The 25502-nt window shown below is 35.2% G+C and overlaps 1 protein-coding gene across 8 annotated transcripts in view; it reads right to left on the bottom strand.

Moving 5' to 3' along the window:
* TTC17 (tetratricopeptide repeat domain 17) overlaps positions 1 to 25502 on the bottom strand; it is a 70125-nt gene that overhangs the window by 27045 nt on the left and 17578 nt on the right. For 6 of the 8 annotated variants that reach the window (XM_036428384.2, XM_036428379.2, XM_036428380.2 and 3 more), the window contains exons 2-16: positions 24893 to 24982; positions 22877 to 23046; positions 22170 to 22281; positions 21831 to 21962; positions 18631 to 18740; positions 17885 to 18029; positions 17084 to 17223; positions 15474 to 15634; positions 13889 to 14001; positions 12865 to 13011; positions 11425 to 11540; positions 11104 to 11269; positions 9861 to 9938; positions 9055 to 9279; positions 4633 to 4819 (exon numbers count right to left, since the gene is read on the bottom strand). In XM_036428384.2, the coding sequence (XP_036284277.1) occupies positions 4633 to 4819; positions 9055 to 9279; positions 9861 to 9938; positions 11104 to 11269; positions 11425 to 11540; positions 12865 to 13011; positions 13889 to 14001; positions 15474 to 15634; positions 17084 to 17223; positions 17885 to 18029; positions 18631 to 18740; positions 21831 to 21962; positions 22170 to 22281; positions 22877 to 23046; positions 24893 to 24982 (2092 nt within the window). Of the gene's footprint in view, positions 1 to 4632; positions 4820 to 9054; positions 9280 to 9860; positions 9939 to 11103; positions 11270 to 11424; positions 11541 to 12864; positions 13012 to 13888; positions 14002 to 15473; positions 15635 to 17083; positions 17224 to 17884; positions 18030 to 18630; positions 18741 to 21830; positions 21963 to 22169; positions 22282 to 22876; positions 23047 to 24892; positions 24983 to 25502 lie in introns of those variants that run through there. The other 2 variants (XM_036428381.2, XM_036428386.1) reach the window with 2 other exon arrangements.

The following is a 25502-nucleotide window of genomic DNA, read 5'->3' as shown; positions in this document are numbered from 1 at the left end:
TCTCTTTCCACACAGGCCTTTTAGCTGTAGCCAACTCAGAATCTCTAGTATGAGCAACTGATTCTGAAAAGTTATCCAGATATTTGCCTAATTTCACCTTCCAAAGTGTGTGTTTGCATGCTTGTGGGAGCACATAAATGCTGGAGACAATACAGCGTTTGTTTCTATAAGTCTCTTAGAAGAAAAGAGCATTTATTTCAGATTAAAGTGTTTAGCATATCTAAATTATAAATTAATTAGTACATTTATAAATCAGCTTCACAGTCTGCTATGTGCTCTTTAAAGGACATTTTAAGAGATTGTGTGAATTCACTCTTACAATATAAAAACAGGTTATAGATACTACATTCAGATAAATCAACACTTACCTCTGCTTAACAATCCCCATCAGGTTGCTCCAGTCTGCTCCCAAATCATACTCCCTCTACCATACCATCCTCCCATATAACAAATAAGTGTATTACCCATGTGCTTCTTATTGCATAATGAATTCCTAAGACACAAATAATAATTAAACCGGATTGTAATGGGAACTAGAATTCAAATTTTATGTTGTTGAAGGTAAAAGTAACAGATGCTAGAAAAAAATGCTTTTTGTGAATAGTGGAATATTCTAAAAATATTCCTACTATCCCTGTTCTAATAGGGTTTTATTTCATTCTAAAGTCTTCTTTCTTCTGCCTAGAAGAAAAGTTACCGTATAGGAGGCATTGGGTACATTCTATTTAATGTAAGGCACCTGGGTGGAAAATACAGATAACACTGTCCTTTCACAGACATTGGTGACTTTTTGAGTATGTCTTTCTCTTTACTGTTCCACTCAATTGCACTCAAATTATGCAACTATAAAACCTTTAAAAAAAAAAAAAAGATAACTTAAAAACACATTGTAATTTATTTTATGACCATTTTAGCTACCTCATAATTTCGTGATATTTATTTCTCTAGTAAGATAATCTTTTAGAAAAGGTAGTAAAATAAATCATGAAGTGAACAAAAGTGTATTTTTTAATTGCTCACCTTTGCTGTGCAAACATACTTTAAAATATTAGCAGGAAACCATAACTATGGGTGGCACGTGGGGCTTGGTACTAGTAATGGGAAGAAAGAAATCTTACTGGGAACAGGTATCTTTATGATCTCCACCTCCTCCCAAAAGGGACAGTTCACAAAATAAATTTAAATTCTGCCTTAACTGCAGCCTTATCATATGAACTCAGGCAAATCAACTTACTTCTCTATGTCTAAATTCTTTATCTGAAATTTTGAAATGGAGAACTAATACTGTCTTACTATAATATAACAGGATTCTTGAGAAAGAGCATTAATGAAACCACTGTGGATAGAAGCATATGGAATTCCTTGAATCAGGATGAGACGTAGGTTGTGATGAGTGCACGTGAGACAAGTAAAGCCTGTCGCTTGCTCTGCCCTCTACTCAGGAAAGACAAGAAATAGTTTCAACAGAAAATAACAGCTCCTCATTCAGCGATTGCTGCAGCATGAAGTTCTTTGTAGGTCTTAAAGTAATGATTATGTCCTAACTGACCTAAAAACGCAATGCCACCCACTGCATGGGAGAACATATTGACAATTGTATATCGATAAGGGTTTAATCTCCAAAATTTATAGGGAACTCATACAATTTAACAAAAGCAAGATAAACAATCCAATCAAAAAATGGGCAAAGAATCTAAATAGACACCTTTCAAAAGAGGACATACAGAAGGCCAAGAGACATATAAAAACAGGCTCATAGTCACTAATCACCCAAGAGATGCAAATCAAAACAATGAGGTACCATCTCACACCTGTCAGAATGCTATCATCAACAAATCAATAAATAACAAGTGCTGATGAGGATGTGGAGAAAGGAACCCTCATACACTGCTGGTAGGAATGCAGACTGGTGCAGCCCCTGTGGAAGACAATAGGGAGTTTCCTCAAAAAATTAAAAATGAAATTCCCATTTGACCCAGTGATCCCACTTCTAGGAATATATCTAAAGAAAGCAATATATACACCTCTATGTTCACAGCAGCACAATTTGTAATAGCCAAAATTTGGAAATAGCCTAAGTGTCCATAAGCAGATGAGTGGATTAAAAAACTTTGTACATCTAAACAATGGAATACTACACTGCTGTAAAAAAGAAGGAACTTTTACCATTTGCAACAGCGTGGATGGAATTGGAGAGCATTATGCTAAGCGAAATAAGCTAGTTGGAGAAAGATAAATATCACATGATCCCACTCATTTGTGGAATATAATGAACAACATAAACTGATGAATTAAAATAGATCCATAGACATAGAAGCATCGAACAGACCATCCAACCTCAGAGGGAAGGCGGGTGGGGGTGTGTGTGTGTGGGGTAAGACATCAACCAAAGGACTTGTATGCATGCATATAAGCAGAACCCATGAATACAGACAATGGAGGGGGGGGGTGCGTTGAGGGCATGTGATGGGGGGGTTGTTGGTGGTGGAAACTATCAGGGAGAGGTCAATGAGGAAAAAATGAGACATATGTAATACTTTAAACAATAAAGAATTTTTTTAAAAAAGTGCAATGCCAGGTAGGAAAGAGACCATATTAAAGACTTGAAATCAGCAACCTCAGGATTTTACAGGCATTTCCCACTAGTGAGGTGAATGAGTCAGAAGCAAGTTAAAAAAAACAACACAAAGAATGAAAAGTGGTGCCCTCAAAGACAAGGAAGTGTGTGTGTATCCCTCTTACGACATATTCTGGAGTTGAAAGCTATCCTGGGAAAGCTCTGTTCACACATATCAGGGGAATCTACTCTGTCTCAGAATTTTGGTTGCACTGGTTTCTGAAGACCTACATTTCCTGCCTCCTTTCAGAAAAAGGAGAATTGGCTGTAAATCTGATCTCTTTGTCATGTCATTCATCTTAAGTGACAAAGCATGGGAAGCAGTCAGCGTCAGTTGAGATACAGACACTGTGACAGGTAGACTGTGGGAGAAACAACTCCAGGCAGAACAAAAATGCTTGGCAGCTACATAACGTCCTCTAGAAATGTGAAAGGTCAGATCAGATCTCTAAACGCTCCTGGGAAGTTTACTATGAAACATGCTCCTTTGCAGATACTATGTTGAAAAAAGAAAGAAAGAAAGAAAGAAAATTGCCATACCTGCTATTAGTATTATTAAATTTAAATTTCTGGCTTATTTCATCCTAATTTCAAGCAAGAATGCCAGGGAGCCCTAGCATTCTTGAGATGATAACAGCAGGATAAGCTTCCTAGAACAGTGGTCGGCACACTCATTAATCAACACAGCCAAATATCAACAGGACAATGAAATTTCTTTTTAGAGCCAAATTTTTTAAATTTAAACTTCTTCTAACCCCACTTCTTCAGAATAGACTCGCCCAGGCCATGGTATTTTGTGGAAGAGCCACACTCAAGGGGCCAAAGAGCCGCATGTAGCTCACTAGCTGCAATTTGCTGACCAAGGTATAGGAAAACCAGTATTGGGTGCCAAATCTACTAAATATATTTTTACTATTTATTTATTTACTTATTTATTTATTTATTTATTTAAATAGACTTTTTATTGATTTCAAAGAGGAAGGGAGAGGGAGAGAGACATAGAAACATCAATGATGAGAGAGAATCATTGACTGGCTGCCTTCTACATGACCCCTATTGGGGATTGAGCCCATATCCTGGGTATGTGCCCTTGACCAGAATTGGATCCGGGGACCCTTCAGTCCACAGGCTGATGCTCTTGCCACTGAGCCAAACCAGCTAGGGATCAATCTCTTTTACACAAGTCGCTTAACCAAGTGGAAGTCACTTGGAAAAAAATTCTCAAGTGAAGGACTGAACTGCTTTAATATTATAATTAAGTTTGAACATGAATGGAGCACCCACTGTGTGCCCTACAATGGCAAGGCAACGAGGATTCACACATATGTAAACCATACCTCTCATAATTCAAGTCCAACTCATTTTTTTTTTTTGTAGTAAAGGTTAAACAAGTAAATTGCCAAACATCATGGAACTCTTAGAACTGATGAATTTGTAATAGTTTGGATATTAACTCATATATTTTTACCCAAGTGGATACACATGCACATGCATAAATGCAAAGTAGCCATGGAAGAAAGTGGAAGAATGCAAAGTGATACCACTAATGCCAGGTGACTATGTTAAAGGTGCAGTAAGATCTGGATTACCTTCATTGAAAGGCAAGGGGCTGTACTTCAGTGAAAGAGGATAGAAAAAGAAAGATTGCTTCGAATCTTATTGCACAGTTTGAATACATGGATAGGGAAAAATATCCCTGACCACAAATTTCAGTCACTATAAAAATCAGAGATTTAGGGAAAAGAAATAAAACAAAAGCTCAGAGCCTACCAATCCCAGTTGAATATCCTTCATTTTAGGCAGTCTTTCTCAATGGTTTTTGGGAGAGAATTAAGCCTAACACCTTGAGGTAGCTGTATAGTAAATAATAAACAATTTATTTACTATGAATCTAGAATTATAATAGTTGGGTTAGATCCTTGGGGGAAATAAGAAAACCATTTTCTGTGTTCTGTTGATCAGAATAGAAATTCTGGTTGAACTCATTATTTTGCCAGCACTTAATAGCTGCTTACCACTGCAAATGGAAGAGGTGATGTTGTACAGAAAAGGATAAAACTGCATACAGCGAATCAGCTTCAGGCTGCTTTCACACTCTGGGCATTTAGTCGTCAATTTCAAAGCCTGTCTAAAGGCCTCAAGCGCCCCACTGATATTCTTCAGAGCGAGGTAAGCATTCCCCAGGCTCAGAAAGGTCAGGGGCTGAAAAAAAAATCAGCAAAATGTTAATGAGTTAATATTTCTGGAGTTGAAAAATACTTTTACATTATAGATCTTTTGGCTTTTTTTTAAGGTTACCCCATAAAAGCTAATGTCTAACTGTCCACTTTATTCGCACCAGCCAATTCTAAACTGTGTAACACAATATAAATTTATCTTTTACCTTGTTACTAAGATAAAAAATACACAAAGTGTGTAACGTATATTAGTCTTAAGTGTATAGCTCAATGACTTTTTGTATAGATCCCTTAACATTTCAAGATATAGAACATTTAGACAGTTTCTAGTATCCCAAGAGGTTTCCTTAGGCAACTGAACCCCAATCCCAGAGGTAACCACCATTGTGATGTTGTGACTTCTATCACCATAGATTAGCTTTGCCTGTTCTTAAATTTCACTTAAATGGAATAAATACTGTTCTCTTATGTGTATATACAATATGTACCCTTTTGTAGCTTCCTTCACTCAATACAAAAACTAGGTTTCATGAAATTGAAAGTTTTTTTGTGTATCAGTTCATTCTTTTTAAAATTATATATGATGTTCCAGTATGTGAATATATTACAGTTTGTTCACCTATTTTCCTACTGGTCTATATCCAGTTTTTGGCTATTATGAATAAAGCTACTATCGATAGTCTTGTAAATGTCTTTTGACTGAGAGGCATATGTACTCATTTTCCTTGGGTATATACTTAGTAGTGGGCTTAAAAGGGGCATATATTTAGTTTTAACCAAATAGTTTTTCAAAGTGGATGTACAAACTTATACTGCTAACAGTAATACCAATTCACTGTACAGTCTAATATTACACTATTATAAAAAAAATGTGATGGAGAAAAGTAAGCAGGGAAGAGATAGAAGTAATACTAGAGTGGGGAAGGGATTGCCATTTTCTTTTATGTTTAGTTACTTACTGATTTGAGGGAAAGAAATATTGATTTGTTGTTCCACCTATCCATGCATTAATTGGTTGTTTCTTATATGTGCCCTGACCAGAGATGGAATCCGCAACCTTGGTATATCAGAACGATGCTCTAACCAACTTACCTATCCTGCCAGGGTGGAAGTGTCATTTTAAATAGTAAGGGAAGGACTTACTGAGAAGTTAGTATTTATAAAAAAAATTTAAGGATATGGAGGAGCAAGCTATGAAGAAATCTTGGTAGGAACTGAAGTATTCCAAGTGGAGAGAATAGAAAGTGCAAAGGCCCTGAGGTGGGAGCATGCTAGCATGTTCAAGGAAATGTGAGGAGGCAAGTGAAGCTAGAACAGAATGAGTAAAGGATTCCAAAAAAAAACAAGGTCACATTCACATAGGATCTTCTTCACCATTATTAATCCTTGTTTTTTTTTACTGTGAGTTACATGGAGAACCACTGCAGAGATTTGAAGAGATGAATAACATCTGTTTTTGTTTTTGTTTTCATAAAGATCTGACTGGTTGCTGCATTGTGAATAGACTATCTGGGGACAAAAACCAAGAGCAGAGAAGCCAGTTAGAAGGCTGCTGAAATAATCCAGAAAAAAGATAATAGTGGTTTAAATTAGACAGCAGTGGAGATTATGATAATTAGTGAAATTATAGGTATATTTTGAAAATAGAATCAACAAGGTTAGCTAATAGATTGGATTTGCCTTAAGAGATGGAGAAAGGATGGCTCCAAGTTTTTGTCCTGAGGAACTGGCTTTACTGTTTCCTCAAGTGGGGAAGACAGAGAACAACAACTTGGAACAATTTTAAGAAGCTTAGTTTTGGCCTTTAGTTTTTAGTGTGTTTTAGATACTGAAATGGAGATATCAAGTAAGCTGTTGGGTAAAGGAGTCTGGAGTTCAGAACAAAGGGAAAGAATAGTGTTCTCAAGATATGGTGCTGGAACAACTGGGTATCTATGTGGATATGAACTTTGATATGTGGATGTGAACTCTGATCCCTACCTCACATCATAAAGAAAATTCAACTTGAAATAGATCATAAAACATCTAGATGATAATATAGGAAAAGATTTTTGTATACTTGAGAGTTAACTTATATAAAGACAAGTCATAGCAAACAAAAACTAAACAGAACTTTTTTTTTTTTTTTTCAAATGTCTTATGGGGACACCTTATATCTAACAACAGGAATGAAAAGAAAAAAGACGGACAAATTTAAGGGCAATTTTTAAAAGCTAAGACAAAAAGACAAAAAGAGAAAATATTTTAACATGACAGATAAATACTATTATATGAGTTCCTATAAAATTAAAAACAACTAAATTCTAACAAAATGAGTGAAATACATACATGCATTTACTTTAAAAATTAAAAGATACATTTATATTAGAGAAGTGAAAAATTTTAAAGGAAACTTGTTTCACAAATGCAAATTCAGAGGCACTGTGACACGGCTGAAGATGTGAGCTCTGTGGCCTCTCTCCCTGAGTTTAAATCTGAGCTCTGATTTCTAATATATCTCTTAGAGTTTCCTTATCTATCAAATGGGAAAATCCTATCCCACAGGGTGGTTGTGAAGATCAAATGAGTTATTACATGTGTAGTGTTCACTATGGTACCTGGCTCTAGTATACAACCAATAAAAGTTAGCAGTTATTTTAATTGCCCAATTCTGGTGAAGATACAGATGAAATGAACATTGTTAAACCTTGATTATGGCAATGTATATTGGCCCAAGTCTTTTGATGGACTGTTTGGCATTTTGTATTATAGTCATTGAAATATTTATTCTCTTCTTGACTTACTAATTTCAGTACTATCTATCTTTACTAAGAAAATTATCTGGGATACAGAAAAGGCCTCATGCAGAAAACCATACTGACAACAGCTAAGTACTATCAGTAACCTAAACATCCAACAACGGAACAGTAAGCTGTGATATACTAATTCACTGAACCTTTATAGAACCATTTACATTGATGGTTAAAAAAAACTATGCAGTAATAAATTATTTTAATATGATAAGTTTTAAATGTCACCAGTAAGGTAGAGTTGCAATACTACAAAATATTTACATAGAAGAAAAGCTTAACAAGGAAATACTTCCAAATGTTGACAGCTAGGGATGGGGTACTGATTAAGTTTTATTTTGGGGGTATCTACCCTGATTAATTGACTTATTTTTTTTTCTTGTTTCAGTACACAGTTTATAACAACTGCTAATTTAGTATCATATTCAAAAGTGGAAAGGCAAGTAAGCTCTAAAGGAGCTCTCTTTTCTTCAGAAGAATACTACCTAATTGCCTTGGCTGGAGATAGCAGAAAGTGAAAAGTAGCAAGGGGAACACAGCTGTATCAGCCTTCCATCTGGAGGTCAATTCATCATATTTCATATAAAGCATCTGTTCCCACCACACATGGCACATGATAAATATTTGAATAGATACTCGGATGTACTTCTTCAGCAACTTGACTTGTTGTGTAGTACCCTGATTGTAAACTTATGCTTAAAATACAGCTATGAATTTCAATGGATTCTCTTAACAAGGCAATATTTCTTCTCATACTTAAAAAATTAGTTCTGGGATATCTCAAATAAAACTTAACCATTCATGCACACTGTTCCTAAACATTTCTTTGGATAGAAAATCTACAAACATTTAGACACTAGGTATAAAAGCAATTTAATTATATATGTATTATAACTGTATTTTATCAAACTTAAGATGGTATCAATTGTAACATATATCCTTATTTCTGAGATGTTAAAATATGAAAAAAAGAAGAAGAATTGGCTTCTTAGAAACTATGAAATAGAGTAATTAACTGCAAAGTAGTGATGTGACTCCATGGACTACATGTAGTAGGTTCAAAACATGAATATCAACCCACCTCTGTTCTTATCAAAATAACTTTTAACACTTGCTCTGGCCTTCTTGTATAAAGAGATCTGCCAATTAAAGTTGTAAAACAGTATAAAATTGAGCAGTGTGCATATTGCGATGAGTAGGACAAAGAAAAGCCAGATGTTTCAGACTCACATAAAAAAGTGGCAGTATATTTTTAGCAGCTATGTCATTCTTATTTAAGTGTAATTTTCTAAAAAAAAAAAAAAAAAAAAAGAACTGCATAATTATAAATTTCACTCATTTAAAATAAAGAAATTAACACATAAAAAATAAAACAAAATGTTTCACGCCTCTCTGAATATGCAAATTCTTCTCTAAATCTTGAGTTACCCCCACATAGTGTATGTGACTACAAAGGAACCTAAAACCTCACCTCCGAGCTATTAATGGCCAAAGCTTGAAGTAGCAGCTTAGCAGCATCGAGATGAAGGCCATAGTGAATCAAAAGGTTGGCCAAGTTCACAAGAGGAATGTCCTGGTATTGAAGTGGAGCCAAATTCAAAGCCCTCTGAAGACAAGCAATAGCGAAAGTGCTATTTCCTACCGCTCTCCAGTAGAGTCCAGCTTCATTGAGAATCAGCCAGACAGGAGCATTTGGCTGAAAAAAAAAAAAAACCCAAATATTTCAATTAGTACAAGAATACAGCACTTGTTCTAAAAAGAATTTTAAACATATGCATTTCATTCTTTTAAATAAATTTTAAAATATGTTTTTATTAATTTCAGAGAGGAAAGGAAAGGGAGAGGGAGAGAGAGATAGAAGCATCAATGATGAGAGAGAATCATCCATCCGCTGCCTCTGGCACGCCCCCTACTGGGGAGTAAGCTCCCAGCCTGGGCTTGTGATCTGAATGGGAATTGAACCCTGACCTCCTGGTTCAGGGGTCGATGCTCAATCACTTAGGCACACCAGCCTGGCAATTTTGTTTTTGTTTTAGAGAACACTTGTCTATAGGCACTTTCTATCTTTTTAATTTTTATTTTATTTATATATTTTAATTGAATTTATTGGAGTGACACTGGTGAATAAAATTATACAGATTTCAGGTATATAATTCCACAATACATCATCTGTATATTTATTGTATTGCATGTGTACTAGCCCAAGTTATGCATTTTAATTTTTACCTAACAGTTACTAAGCACTTAAATTTCAGATGTCTGAAGTAGGTGACTCACCTTGTTAATAGCATGAAATAAGAAAGACCCAATTTCTTCTTCTGGGATAGTATAGTTATTAATACGGGAAAGCAAAATCTGAAAACAACAAAAGGAAGACTGACTCAATTGAATATAATAAGAAAGACATTTGAAAAGAATTTCTATAGATAGCAGTCTCTACTTGAGCTCCTCAGGAACAGCTAATTTGAATAGATATTTATAATCATGTAACAATGAGATCATAGAAAGAGCAACAGGTGTTGACCTGCTCACAGGTATGCCCTAGTTTTCTATAACTAAAAAGTGTTAAAAGACATATACTTATTAAGGTGACCTATCATATCCCATTGAAGTCAACCTAGGTGTCAAGAACCAAGTGAGGAAATGTTCAGAAGATAGCAGCATGCAATATCTGATACAATAAGAGTGCTATCTTTCCTAACCGGAAATGCACCAGATCCTCAGTCAGTCTACTTTATGTTATTGCAGCATTCATATAACTATGAGCAACTCCAAGGCAGGAATCATGGCCTATTTATTTTTGTATTCCTAGCACTCAAAACAGTGCCTAATCCATGATATATATATTTTTTGCCTCAGTAAATGTTTGTTAAATGTAAGTAGCAACTGTTCACAGTTTTAAAATTAATTTTAAAAAGAAGGTCATTGTGATGTCTATTTTCTCTGTAACAAGTTTATTTTTTCATTTGTATCTATGGAATGGTATGTAATACAGAATTTATAGTCAGTAATAAAACATTCCTAGTTACACATAACTAAGAGAATTAAAGAAAACAACATAACACAACTTATTTATAAAAATGCTTGTGGTTATCCAATTCATACAAATCCCTAAGGACCTCGTATAAGCCCAAAACAGAGTTCACAAGGCCAAGGAAAGAGAGTCAAGCTTTCAATTTATACAAACTTCTGGAGGATACAAAGCTAAACTGAAGTGGTCAGACGGCCTCCGTCAGGTCAACAGAGAGCTCTTAGTTACTCATGTTCGCAGACTTCTCAGCGAGAGGAACAGTGCTTAAGTGGCTATGCCAGCAGCAGCCGGGAGGAACCCCTTCCTGGCACCCTTCAAACAGCATGACTGATTTCTTAAAGATTTTTAACAATTCTTTAACTCTATCCTTCCGTTTTATAAAGTTAAAGCTCAACAAAATTGCCTTCTATCAAATTTCTGTTCCACCTAAGAGGCTTGTGAAGTCACCCAGAATGGACGGCAATACACACCAGCCTAAATGAGCCTTACTTTTCGTGCATGGTCATCTGGCATTTTGGCTTTCAGATCCATGCGGACCTCTAATTCTTTGACTAAGTAGGACAGAGTCTGGCTTTTTCTGAAGTCAGTTATGGAACAGTCAGGGGTTGGGGCCTCTTCTTCTGAAGAATAATCATCACTGTTGAGTTCGTGGATCCTGGCACAAGAAAAAGGAACAAGTTTCATATTTTCAAAGTTTGGGTGATGTCAAGATAAAGACTTAACCTTTCAAGTCCAAGGCTGGTGCTCTCAAAGAACTGCCAGGTGACAATCATGCAGAATCAAGTGCTTTGCCAATCCATCAGCACTTGCCTGAGTCCTTTGTTTTCCGGAGGAAGAAAATAGGTTGGCAATTCTCCACTAACAGGGACTCTAGGATAGCTTTCTGCGCAATCCGCTCTTTTAGGCCACAGAATATTCTGTTGGTCCTAATAAAAACAAAGAAAGTTCCTCATCAATTTCTTTGGATTTAATATTTCAACATGCTAAATGAACTTTTAAAAAGGACACAAATATACCAGGATAATTAAACAACAATTTAGTATTTTAAGATAAATGCAGACATTTTGGCTGATTCCATAATACCCTCTCTACTGCAGGTTAGGAGGCTAAATCAGTAATTCTACCTGATTTACCACAGACTGGTTCAGGGTTGGGCAGGCCTAAGTCAGCTGAGTCAATGAGAAACAAAGAGAGGCTTGCTTAGGGCGCAAAGAAAGAAAAGCCAGTCTTAGTTTTTTATGCCACATAGGAACAAAAAACTCGTTGCTCTAGTTGCTGCTGGCTGTCACCTCATGAACAAGACAAGCTTTAGGATGAAACCAATTCTGTGACTGCAAATTTAAGAAAAAAGAATGAAATGGGTCACTGGTAACATCACTGGACCATTGCATCAACCAAATCCAAATTCTGCCCCATCTCTGGAATTCCTGTAACATGAGGCAAATTTTCTTTTGTTAAAGCCAATTTGAGGTGAAATTTGTGTTTTGTACCTGAAAGCACACATATACTTATAAAACTGGCACAGAAAACTATTTTTCCTTGAACTAAGACCTCTTCTTTACCAATACCAATGCTTAACAATTATTTTTGATTTGTAAAATGTTCGTTTTTCTAAATATAAAGGCTTATTAAACTTATATCCCAAAGCTATCAAACTTTGGGGGAATTTATATTACATATTTCTAAATCTAAGTGGCTATATTAATTGTTAGAATAAAAACAAATTCTGAAAACTTAATAGTGAATAAAAAATACATGGTCTCTGTCCTTATATCTTGGTATTTCCATTGACTAAATTTCTTAGCCTAGAAATACATCTTTATTAACTTGCTTATTATCTGTATCTTCTGCTAGAATGTAAGATCCAGCAGAGTAAGGAATTTGTGTACTATAATATATTGATAGTACTAGCCTGGTACACAGTTAGAAGCTCAATAAAAGCATGCTGATTAAAAAAGTAAATACAAGCATATGTTTAAGTCAAGTTTAGAAACTTGTTAGGGTTGGAAACTATACCCAGAGCTAAAGCTAAATTGAAATCGAAGTCTATCGTTCCCGCTTGACTGGGAAGAACTCAAGGCAGACCCAGTGTCTACTTATCCACTACCTAGCCAAAGCCTGCCATTTAATAGAAGTTTAATAAGTGCTTGCTAAACTAAGCTGAACTGTGATGAGGCCATGTTAAGAGCCACTGCTCTCAAAGAGCTTTCTGTTTGAGAAAAATGCCTCCATCATCCCCTATTAACTTACCCTATATGCATGTGAGTCCCTGCCCCAGATCCAGAGAACAGAATGGGCTACAGGAGGAGACTTGGCCAAATTGCTGACATCACTCTGATTTGTCTGAACATCAAAGTTCACAGACATCATACTGGAGGTTGATGAATCTTCACCAAACTAGAAAATGAAAAGTTCAATCAATTGGAAGCAGAAAAGGAGTTGTGACTAAGATTTAATTCAAAACATTTAGTGTATATGGAAAATTAGCAGGAAATCAGAAAGTAGGTGGGTAATAAAGCAATCAGATCTTTTAGTTCTCAGAACTATGCCCCAACAATATTCTCTCACAGATAATGCACAGTTAGCAACTTTCAATCAATTATGCTATTGATTTGTGCTCCTTCCCTTCATTTTCTTTTCTCTTCCTCTTCCTTCTCCTCCCCCTCCTCCTTTTTTTATTTTGTATAAATTTCTTTATTGATTAAGTGTTAGATATTACCTTCATTTTCTTTCTATGATTTAGTCTCTTTCAGGTTTAAAGATTACCTGATTTTGAAGTTTGGTTCATTATTGCATACCCCCTACTTAGACTAAAATATAACTACTCTATAAAATTAGTGTTCTATGGGTAGAGGCAAGGGAACTTCAGGAAGGATCTTAAGATTTTAATATAGATATCACCTAGGAATTATAGACTATTGTATAACCAATTCCAAATATATATAGACTTCCTCCAAAGCAAAGTAAAACAATGTCTGATAGTCTCACAAGACTTTGTATTTCTAAAATCTTGTTAGATAAGAGAATGGGACCATGATGGAATAGTGTACAAAAGACATGGGGAAAGGGAATAAATATGATACATATTCTTTGGCAAATAGAAATATCATTCATGGAGGAACTGAGCACTTTCTATAAAATCTGATTTCATAAACATAACAGATACTCAAAACCTTAAATGAGAGTCATAAATTTTAGGGATCAAATATACAAAGAATCAAGAGGGAGGGAGGGGGAGAAACAATGTTACTCCAGAAGAGAACAAGAAAAAGACCTGAACATAATCCACGTTTTCAAAGATGTCTCCACGATGGTAGCGCACAGGCAGATCCCACTGGCAATGTAAAGTATGCTGCTGGTTGACCAGACGGCATATCTGATGATTTCCTGGAATAAGAAAGAAAATTAAATAGATGAAAAAGATCAGCAACGCCAACATGATTTTCTTAGTCTAAAACATTTAGTTCCAACTCTATATTCTTTAGAGCCTGGCAGAGTACTTACACAGGAGGTACTTATACAGGGAAACACTAATGAATGGTTCATTAAATTAAATCATTCTAAAGAAGCCTCACCTGTTCCATCTACAAATCAAAGGGGCTCCACTAGATAATCACGGCAATTACATCTTATAATGGTAAAATCTATTAACTATATTGCTTTAAGAGACTTTGGCCATCTCTCTGGAGAGAATTTGCTTTATATATTTCATAATCCTGCTTCAAATTTATACATAAGAGCTCTGGTTGCACTTCAGTTCAAACTGAGGAAGAAATAATCCCAAGGACCAAACATAATAGCAAAGAATACTTGTTAGATGGAATATAAAATGAACTGTAAATGATCACTGCTAAGATTCAAACGTTAAGAGGCTCAGTCAGCGAAGGTCCATGGGAGGAAATAGGAGGTATATGTACTATTATATGTAATACTTTAAATAATAAAACAAAATTTTTTTTAAAAAGAGGCTTTGTAGACCAATATATTTATCAAGGGAGAAAGGTGTAATATAAGGAATTCTATTAACTTATTCTTTGGTGTCAAGCTGTGAGATCTGCTCTCTTAAGGTTTAATCAGACATGAAACATTTTGGATACAACCAAATCACTGACCTCCTGCCAACCCAAGTTCTCTTAGACCAGTGGAACCACAGACTCTAAGAGATTTTAAAGAGAGTTCTATACCCTCTTCCCAGAAAAAAAAATTATACACAAATAAAATTCTAAGTATAATTCTGGGTAGGATTTCAAAATTCCCTAAAATTGATCCACTAATACAAATTAAGAATTCCTGTTGGAACCAAATTCTAATCTAAAATCTTACCTCTAAAATTAAACATTTGATTTTTATGGAGGAAAAAAAGGTATTTATTTAGCCTTGTTGCCAGTGTGGACTGAACAGGGTGGATACTTAGTTTCTAAGGTGTGTCCGGTTTATTTTACTTGGGGTAGGCTCCAGTTGCAGTGTTTTCAGGCCAACAGCGACTGGCATCAAACGGGAGCTCATTAGAAATACAGACTCAGCCCCCTTCTCAGACCTTCTAAATCAGAACCTGCATTTTAACAAGATCTCCAGGAGATTAACATGCATATTAAAGTTGGAGAAGTATCAGGGTAAGCCACAGAGGGTAAACAACCATTGTTAAGACTAGGATCTAAAAATTTTCACTTTTACTTTAAATGTGAATTTAAAAAAGGTACAGGTATCAAACCAGCTCCCCTGGCCTGCTGCTGTACCTGCTATGATGATGCTAGACTTTAAGATCAAAGGAAGTCATAAGCACAACTTTATACTGCTTTATAAAAGTTAGGGAAGTGAACTTCCTAACCTGTCTTCAATTACTTAGAGTCAGTACTTACCTAATTGTGCCTCTTTTGCCATCTGTGTCTCATGGATGATATTTCTTAAGATTTGCTCTTCTTGAATCAGCTTATGTTTTTCCAGGATCTCCTGCTGTCTCAGGTAGTGGTCATGCTGCTTTTGATATTCTTTCAACTCATTGAGTGTTCGCTGGAGGGATCTTAACATTTTTAACACCAGGAAAAAGTTACCCAACTTTAAAATTTTGAATTTTAAACCCACTTACATGCATAGATTTTCTGGTTCTCAGTAATAATTGCCAAGGTATTTTTTTTTTCTTTTAATGTACAATCACTGTACCACAAAGTTCAAGAATAATGAGGCTAAATAGATGATATTGTTTTTATTAAACTTAGGGGCAAAAAGGTGGATGCAAAATTCTCCCCTTAAATACAAATACCTTGACATTAAATAAATGGTGTGTTGGACTTGTCAGGTGCCAAAAAAGTTGCATAACAATATACAATTAACTTTTACATATTTAACAATTCTGTTTCCCTCCACGAAGTTTTGTTAGTTCCACTGACTGCCAAAGCCTTTCTGGAGTCTCCCTTTGATTTTTCCTGAAGACAAGCTTAAGGGTAAGGGACACTCTACCTTGTTCTCACATGCTATCTCCTTGGTTTATAGAACTTGGAATAAACCACAGAAATTTTGCTTTAGAAATGAATATTCTCTACCACCTGGTATAAAATCAGTTGCCTGATTATATTTAGTGACAGAAATCTTATTACCTATTACATTGTAATATATGGAGATTTAGGAGCTGTACAGATTGTATAAGAAAGAACCAATTCGATTCTTAAGAGCACAATCTTGGAAGAAGCTCAGCCAGGGGAAGATGTAATCAGGAGTAATAGAAGCCAGGTATAAACAAGAAAGCTGTCATTCTTTCCTTCTCACTACAATATGCTCTAGACAGACTGCAAAATAAGCAAATATAAAAGTTGAATGAATTCTAAATCGCCATTTAATTCTCTAATAATCAAAGTAGACTTAAAACATTAAGGCTAATTCTATATGCGATAAACAATTCACTTCTAAGTTATGAGATGTTTCTTGGCTGGCCCATAATCTATTGAATCAAATACTTTTATTAAGTATACTGCAAGGACCAAGTACAACAGAATTCCATTACTGTTCAATTTACACACTTCTGATTAAAATGCGGGTCTCTCAACCTCACTTAACTAACATAACAATAGCTCACGCCTAGGAGTCAAAGGGGAGAAAAGATCACAGGATGTGCAAGTGACTTCACAGATAGTGTATATAAGGGTATAAATACTTAAATAGTAGAATTACTGATTATCCAGCAGCATCTCTGACTTCAAAAAAGTAATGATGATCCAACTGTAAAGCTCAAAACTGACAGCATTTATTGCAATCATTCTCTAGTTCTAAAATCCATGCTAATCAACAGATTCCTCTATGCCACCACCAAATTGTACTAAACATGCTGGATTTGGAGAAAAGGGATACAACTAACAGTAGTGATAAGATGTTTTTCTTAATTCTAATGAAAAAATTAACACTGAGAGCACCATCCACAGGTCTAAGCTAAGGTTCTCTGGTGCCAGTGCTTCAGGGACATTTTTCTCCCAATTACCTATGTTGAGCTTCCAATTTCTGCTCGAGTTTTTGCTGACACAGGACAGCATGCTTCCTCTTTACAGCTTGCTCAAACCCAGGTCTGGCCTGCAAAGCGTGGTCATAACAGAGCACGGAGTGGTTATACTCCCCAAGCATCTGAAGAGACAAAAGCAAACACATACATGGGAAAAACATTAGCCACCACCTGTTTGCATCTATCCAAATCCCCTAATAATTTATGAGGTCACCCCTACATCTCACCCTAAAACAAGTATTATTTTGATCAGTGGCCAAATATCCACAACATAAAAACATGCTATAGCATGGCTTAATTGGCAAGTATTGCTATCTTAAGAGGTGTGCTCTGTAGAAATTTAATATTCCTATCAATTTAATTATTATTTTTTTTTGTCAAAAGGCTGGGACAATTATGATACATTATTGTGTTGAGATTTCCCTCCTAATTCATTTCCATCCCCTTTCCCTTATTTGGATCAAAAGAGGAAAGGAAAAGGTTTATTGTTGTTTTTTTAAAATATATTTTTATTGATTTTTTACAGAGAGGAAGGGAAAGAGATAGAGAGCCAGAAACATCGATGAGAGAGAAACATCGATCAGCTGCCTCCTGCACACCCCCTACTGGGGATGTGCCTGCAACCAGGTTACATGCCCTTGACAGGAATCGAACCCGGGACCCTTCAGTCCGCAGGCCGACACTCTATCCACTGAGCCGAACCAGTTAGGGCAGAAAAGGTATTTTTTATTGAAAAGAAAACAGCAACTGATTTGGCTCATGAAAACAAAAAGTTGTATTTACTGCATATATATTTCCCAACGTGTAATAGCTGGTGAAGAAGTCACTGTCGTCCAGAGCTGCGTGGACCACAACAGCAGCATCAGCAGAGAAGTGTGCTCTGTGCAGCACATTCGCCAAGTTGACCAGGGCAATGTCTTTGTTGTGCCTAAAAGAGGAGAGAGTAATCAGACGTTAGGAAAGAAGCATGTGGTCCACAACTACCCGGCAAGGGAAATTACAGAGCTCAAAGTTATTGAGCTTAGGGGCATAACTTTCAGTATACTTACAGATGAGAAAACAATTTAACAAAATCGTAATGTTTCATTCTTACATACTTGATGGTGCTTACTCAATCTGATAGTTATGATTTTTACCGCAAAAATAAGGTCTGGGGGAAAGGGGAAAGGTCTGAAAGACGTTTTGTGATTTTAACACGTATTTAGGCCTTATCTATGAGGCTAAATACATTTAATCTATGATAATGTCTCCAAAGTCTTTGCATTCAAGTTTCAAGTGAATCAGAGGAATCTACATTATATACATTTTTCTCTAATGGAAATCAGAAGTATATTATACTATTATCGCTTTGAAGTCTTTGAAATTAGTCATTTTTTTGTGATGGGACTAATTTCTTAAACAGGAATAAAGGAGTGTATAACACAATGCTTCTTATTGTTTTCTCTTTTTTATTGTTTTCTTATGTTTTGTTTCTTTAAGAGCCCAAGTTATACGGAAAAATGCAAGGTAGAGAAGGGGAGGAAACTTACCTGGAAGAAAAGTGAAGTGCTCGCATGGCACATTCCACTACCTGATATGGCTCATTCTTTATTCTCCAGTAAAATGAAGCCATGTTATACAGTACCCATGAGGAAGAGTTCTAGAGATTAAACAAATAAAATGACAATCAAACATAACTCAAGGCAGTTTCTGAACTCAGAATGTTCCAAACGAGCACCTTTACTACTGTCTCTTCTGAAATTTAAAATGAAGAGCAAGACTTACAGTAGAGATAAAGCATGAGACAAAGTAAAAATAAACTGCACCTGTCAGGAGAGCCTCCTGATCACCAGTTGTGCAAGTGCATTAGGTGTGATCTCACAGAGAGACCATACAAGTACAGGCTATTACTCTAAGGAGGAAACAAAGCTGAAAAGCCCACCAATTGGCCACAATTTAATGGGTCTTCCTTATTTCAGGAATCAACCTACTTAGAGATGCCAGTTGCTTTCCCATGAAATTTCTGAAATTAACATATTTTAAAGTTTCCTATTTAGTTAATATCTGAGTGGAGGTACATATGTTATCAAATGACAGGCTTATGCTAAGTATTTGTCATTTTCTCTTTTGTGCTCAGAACCTAATTTAAGCCTTCACAATATAATATGTTTATAATGAGTGTATTATTTTGTCAACGTAAAAAGGAGTTCTTTTTTATTTTAAGGAGCTCATAAAAGATCTAAACAGTCAAAACAAACAAACAAACCAACTAATAAATAAGAGATCATGGTCCAAAATGACAGTTAAAAGATATGAAACAACGGCTAATTGGCAGGTTAAATGATATAAAACTTAACAACAACAACAACAAAAAATAGAAATAAAAAAGATACAAGTTTCTTTTAAAAAATTGGCATCAGTGGTTGAGCATCGATCTATGAACCAGGAGGTCACGACTGCCAGTCAGGGCACATGCCCAGGTTGCAGGCTCGATCCCCAGTAGGAGATATGCAGGAGGCAGCTGATCAATAATTTTCTTTCATCATTAATGTTTATATTTCTCCCTCTCCCTTCCTCTCTGAAATAGAAAATATATATTAAAAATTGGTAAAGATTAAAAAAATGCCAATATTGGCTACACTGTATATTAAGTTCAGACATTAACTGTAGAAATGTTAGGTTAGTACCGTTTAGTACTTCTGGGGGACAATTTGACAACATGTATGTAAAAGGCCTTAAGAATGTGGTAACCCTTCAACTCTATAATTCCAATATTAGCAATTTATCCTACGGAAATAGTTTTAATTATACAAATGTGTGAAAATAAAAATCCAAAAGAATATATTATAAAACAGTAATTTTGCCGAAGCCGGTTTGGCTCAGTGGTAGAGCGTTGGTCTGCGGACTGAAAGGTCCCAGGTTCGATTCCGGTCAGGGGCATGTACGTGGGTTGCGGGCACATCCCCGGTGGGGGGTGTGCAGGAGGCAGCTGGCCGATGTTTCTCTCTCATCGCCGTTTCTGGCTCTCTATCTCTCTCCCTTCCTCTCTGTAAAAAAATCAATAAAATATATTTTAAAAAAATAAAAATAAAACAGTAATTTTATCTAAGTTTTTAAATTATAAATTTTACTTCATAGATTTTTAATATAATCTATTAAAATATAATCTCATTTTTTACAAGGACCAATAATTTTATTTTTAAGATTAAAACTAAGTATAATTATGTATTAATCAGTCTATATATTCTATCTTCAAAGAAATGTATGATTTTCAAGTGATGTAACTAAAGACTTGAGCACTATATGCAGTCAGTTAAAGGTTACTATATTCTTTCATAATTTGACTTATGACTTGAGATTAAGTCTTTTTCAATAGCCTTTTGAGAAAATTTTCCTTAAAATAATCAAATACTTTGATTTTTACCTCTTATTTTCATACTTCATATGTAAACTGGAACAAAAAGATTAATTTAAATTCTACACGAATTACTCAAAACATCAGGATAAGCAGAATATTCTACTTATTATGAGAGAAAAATAAATCTTCAAGAAAAATGTTTCTATAAGATTTCTTATAAAATCTCTCCCCAAATTTCTAAATATTCAAATGGCACTGTTAATTACTCCTTCCTTATTTGGAACACTTTTTTCTCTTGACTCTTAGAAACACATTCTTCTAGACACCCTTTTGAAATTCCAGCTTATACAGGTATTTCAAAATCAACACTGCCAAAACAGAACTTTACCTTCACTTCTTTTATCCCCACCCTGCTCCTCCTTCAAGTTGCTCAAGTCAAAAGTTGAGAAATTATCTTTGACTCCTCTTTTTCCCTTACTCCCTGTTCAAATTCATCAGATTCTAAACTTTTAAACACTTCCTGAAATAGTTCCTTCATTTCCAAAACTAACCATTCTAGTCCAAACCATCTTCATCTCTCTCTTGAACTACTGAGGATATTTTAAATCTAGGCCAGTTTCCCTTATTACTCACTCATCGAGTTCTGGGAATGCAAAATTTACATTATTTTCAGAAAAATAAGATGAAGATGGTAACTTAACAACAAAATAATCATTATATAATATACAATGTATTTGAATAATCCATACAAATATACAATGTATGAGAATAAACTATATATATATAAATGTTGCAATTATACATTTTACTTAATACCACCATAATAATGCTGAGGGACGAGCCTACATTTTAATGCACCCTTTGGGCATAGAGAAGAGCAAAAAGCATTTTCTAATTCCCACAAGTTATCCTAACTGATACATTTAAAGTCTAGGGTCCTTCCTGTAGCACAATTCCCTGTTTCATTTTTTGAAGATGATCCCTTAAAAGAAAAATTACAAGAAGATTTTATTGTTGGTGGTGATTCTTTTTCATGAACAGAAAATAGTGATCATCTATGTATTATGTGGAGATATAGCAAAGACTCGAAAATTAAATTTTCTTTCACATGCAAAATACATACTCAAACCTATAAGCTCTGTTGCTTATATTAGTATATAATTTTATTTTATGAATTCGTTTAAATACATCTTTTTTGCATTCCTTCCTGGGTAATGGCACAGGATTACCAATGTTTTTCTTTAGCTTTAAACTTTACAGTTTCTATTAATGTAACCTAATTTAAAACCACTGTCTATTATAGATAGAAACAAGCTTGGCAGGTGTATCCTGAGAGTGAAATATCTTCCGTTCACACACAGTTTCCTGGCTCTTCAGTCAGTGATGACTTACCTTCTGTAGGCCTTCATGAATGAGGTGACCAATGTCATCTATATTCCTTCCTAATCGTTTAGATAAATATGTGAAGATTGGATCTTCTTTAGATAACAGAGGTGCAGAAAGATTAACTCTCTCTTGTACACCCTGAAGAATAAAAATTGAAAAAGGAGATAATAAAAGACTATAATTTGGTATCTAATAACATTTATTTTGAAGGGATTTTAAGAAATACAAGATGTTTGTAAAATTATAAAGCTATGTGAAAGGAAAAGAAAAAGAGTATTTATAAACAAGAGACTACATTTCTAAAAATGCACTAAAAGAAAAAATGTCCCACAGCTCTCTACTTACTCGCAAGTGCTGAAAAGCATGAATACTATATGGAAGTTCTAGAATTTTAGTGCAATCAGGTTGCTCAGGCTCTGGAGGGACAGGAGATTCTGTATCTATATAATCTTCAGGGCTAAAATCAAGAAGCAAGAAGCAATGAATAAAAGGTGAAAGAAATGTTCAATTTTTCCCTAATTGAACTATATTCTCAAAACATCTCAACTTTTCAACCAGTATTACTCAACATTCATAATGTTTTCAGTGTTGTTAGAGTCAAACATTTTGGGAGTTCAGATTAAAGGAGATAAATCAACAGTGAGAGAGAAAATGCGCTGGTGAGAGAATGTTAAGGTCAGGGACTTTTTAAAAACTAATATAACACTGCTAAATTCTTTCTAGAAATATCAAACCAATGTACATTTCTGTTGATAGCCTCTCCCTATTTTTATAGACGAAAACTATCTAAATGTTTTAATTTGTGCGTACTTGATCATTACTGAGAAATATGTTTTCTACATGCTTATCAGTCTTTTGTATTTCTTTTGCTCTACATTGTTCAATTTACTGCTGTGTTATTAAGTATCTTCAGTAGTATGTACTTTGAACTTGCAAATTTCAATAAACTTATCTGTGATTGAAGTTTATTCACATTTAGAAATAATTTATTGCTTTGAGAAAGAACTGTTCAAGAAAACATAATTTGGGGGGAGGGAAGAGACTGGCTTTACCTGATGTCTTTGCTCTCCAAAGTTATGTATGTGCCATCATACAGATCCAGGTCCCCTAAGGGCACCTTGGCTTTGATGCAGTCTGGATCTTCTTTATTATGTCTTTGTTCCAGTCCTGTGTCTCTGTCCTCATTCTCTTCTATGTGAATTTTTTGAGCAACTAATTGCTTCTGTTGAGAAAAAAATAACACAATGGATTTTTCTAATATTTCCATCGAGATTCCACGTAGGAGAAAGGAGAATTTAATGTGCTGAAGAAGCCTGAGAATCTTTTACGAAGACAAGAATTTTGAATATGCCCTCAATTAATTTAGGTGACAACAATAAGCTTCTCTAGATAGGTGAGAATAACACTGAGATTTGGGGTCTATTTTTTGCCAATACAAAATTGACCAATATACTTCAAAAAAATATAGACTATCGTAACTAATCAATCACTAATGAGAATAAATATATTTTCAATAGGTGGATGCTCAACCACTGAGCAACACTGGTCGGGTCAGAATAATCTTTTAAAACAAAAGATAAAATACTAAAGATCAGGAAACCAATTATATTGAAAAACAAATTACATGGTGGTTTACCTAGACTTACTTTTGGCAATATAACTTGAAAAATGTCAATATTCTTACGTTTTTTAATGTTTGACCATAAATTTTCCAACAGGATTTTAATTTATTCAGTTTCTTTTACCTTCTCCTGAACATGACAAAAGAGTCTAACATGCCTTAACCAACAATTAGCGGATTCAACATTTCTCATTTGTATTTTCACTGACATGGTGAATGGCATTCCCCCCTGTATATACTCTAATTTAAGGCTCTTTCTCTTTATATTATGTCATAACTAGAGGCCTGGTGCATGAAGATTCATATGTTCAGGGGGGTGCCTCAGCCTGGCCTGTGCCCTCTCACAGTCCAGGACCCCTTGGGGGGATGTCCACCTGCTGGCTTAGGCCCACTCCCCCAGGCCTAAGCTGTTAGTTGGACATCCTTAGCACTGCTGAGGAGGTGGGAGAGTTTACCACCACCACTGCGCTCATAGTCATCAACCTGGCTTGTGGCTGAGCAGAGCTCCCCCTGTGGTCACTGCATGTCATAGTGACCAGTTGTTCCCAGTCATTCCACAGTTAGGGTCCATTTGCATATTACCCTTTTGCTATATAGGATGACCCCTAAAAAATGGGATAGCATTAAACATATACAATGGGCCTATGCACCTGAAAATAAAAAGTATTTTCTGTACCTCTGCATCTTTTGAACACTGTGTTTTTTAAAAACAGATCAAGCTTCCAAGCATGAAGCCTGATAAATATATATATTGGCAAGCTCAGGGAAGGTCTACATGGCAATCTTGCAAACTCTAAACTCTAAAGTAACCACAAGGATGATCTGAAATTAAACTTTAACTAAAAGCAGTTATGGTGATAATTAATTCGTAGGCTGGTATCTTCCCTGACAAGGTCAATCTTTACCTTAACTGAGCTTATTGTCTTTTTGCATCTAAGATAACATATTATTGAAAGTCAAGGTAACTGTGACTTCCCTTTTTTCTGGACCCCTCAGGGCACAGCCAAATGTGCTGAGTGCCAGGACAGATGCCACAAATTCCTTTATTGTTATTATTATGTTAATTGTTGATTGCTAACTATCCTGTACCATCTAAGTAAAAAGAATTAAGTGTCTATCATTTTACTCTTTATCTAATCCCAAAGGTGACCCCGCCCCCTTTGCTTTCTCCAGCCTCTCTAATCATCATCAATGGATTTCACGTAACCCACCTATGTCACCTCCTTTGATTAAAATGTATCGATATATAAATAGGTTAAAAAATGTCATTCTCTGGAGCACTATCTCAATCCTTTGGGATTCTGCTTCCCAACAATTGTTGACAGTTTGGCTCATAAAAACAACAACAACAAAAAAAAATCCTTTAGAGGTTTGAATGTTTCTACATTCACAACTTTTATGAAATGCAACAAGTTTCAGTTGCATATTGCATGCCCACTTGCCTCACCTCCAGTTCTTTGAGGTAGTTAACTGTTGATTCTTGTCTCATTAATATGACTAAGTCATGGGGATGCTTCAAGTTCATTGGTGAATCCACCTGCAAAAAAGCAAGCAATAAATAAATAAAGCTCAGATATTGTTAACATAATAAAGTTTCCTTTAATATGCTCTAAATTATTATTCAATCCCCATTATAATCAGTGTTAGGTGCTCAATAAAACTCAAGGGGTATTTTCAAAAGTGATCATATATAAATTTCAACAAGGAGCATGACAGGTTCAAAGCTGTCCTTGAACTTCTACTTGAAAGAGCAAGCTTTTGAAGTGAATATTGTGACTTGACTGGTTAGATGAGAAATATTCAACATGAGAAGTATTTGGCAACAGATGATAAATTCCTTAAAAGATATCTCACATCTGTAATAACAAAAAGGGATTGTCTTGTCTTGATTATCATATTCCATATCTGAACAGATTTGGAAGCAATAAAAGGAAATTACTAAAAGGACCAATTTTTTCCCTCTTTTTTTAAAAAATGTTTTCTTTTTTCTTTATTCTTTTTTTTTCTAATGAAAAATGATTTTAAATATAATTATGTTACATGCAGTAAACACCAAT

This window comes from Pipistrellus kuhlii, unplaced genomic scaffold (assembly GCF_014108245.1).
Source record: "Pipistrellus kuhlii isolate mPipKuh1 unplaced genomic scaffold, mPipKuh1.p scaffold_m20_p_9, whole genome shotgun sequence".
NCBI classification, from domain to species: Eukaryota; Metazoa; Chordata; class Mammalia; order Chiroptera; family Vespertilionidae; genus Pipistrellus; species Pipistrellus kuhlii.
This window is presented reverse-complemented; position numbering and strand designations above follow the sequence as displayed.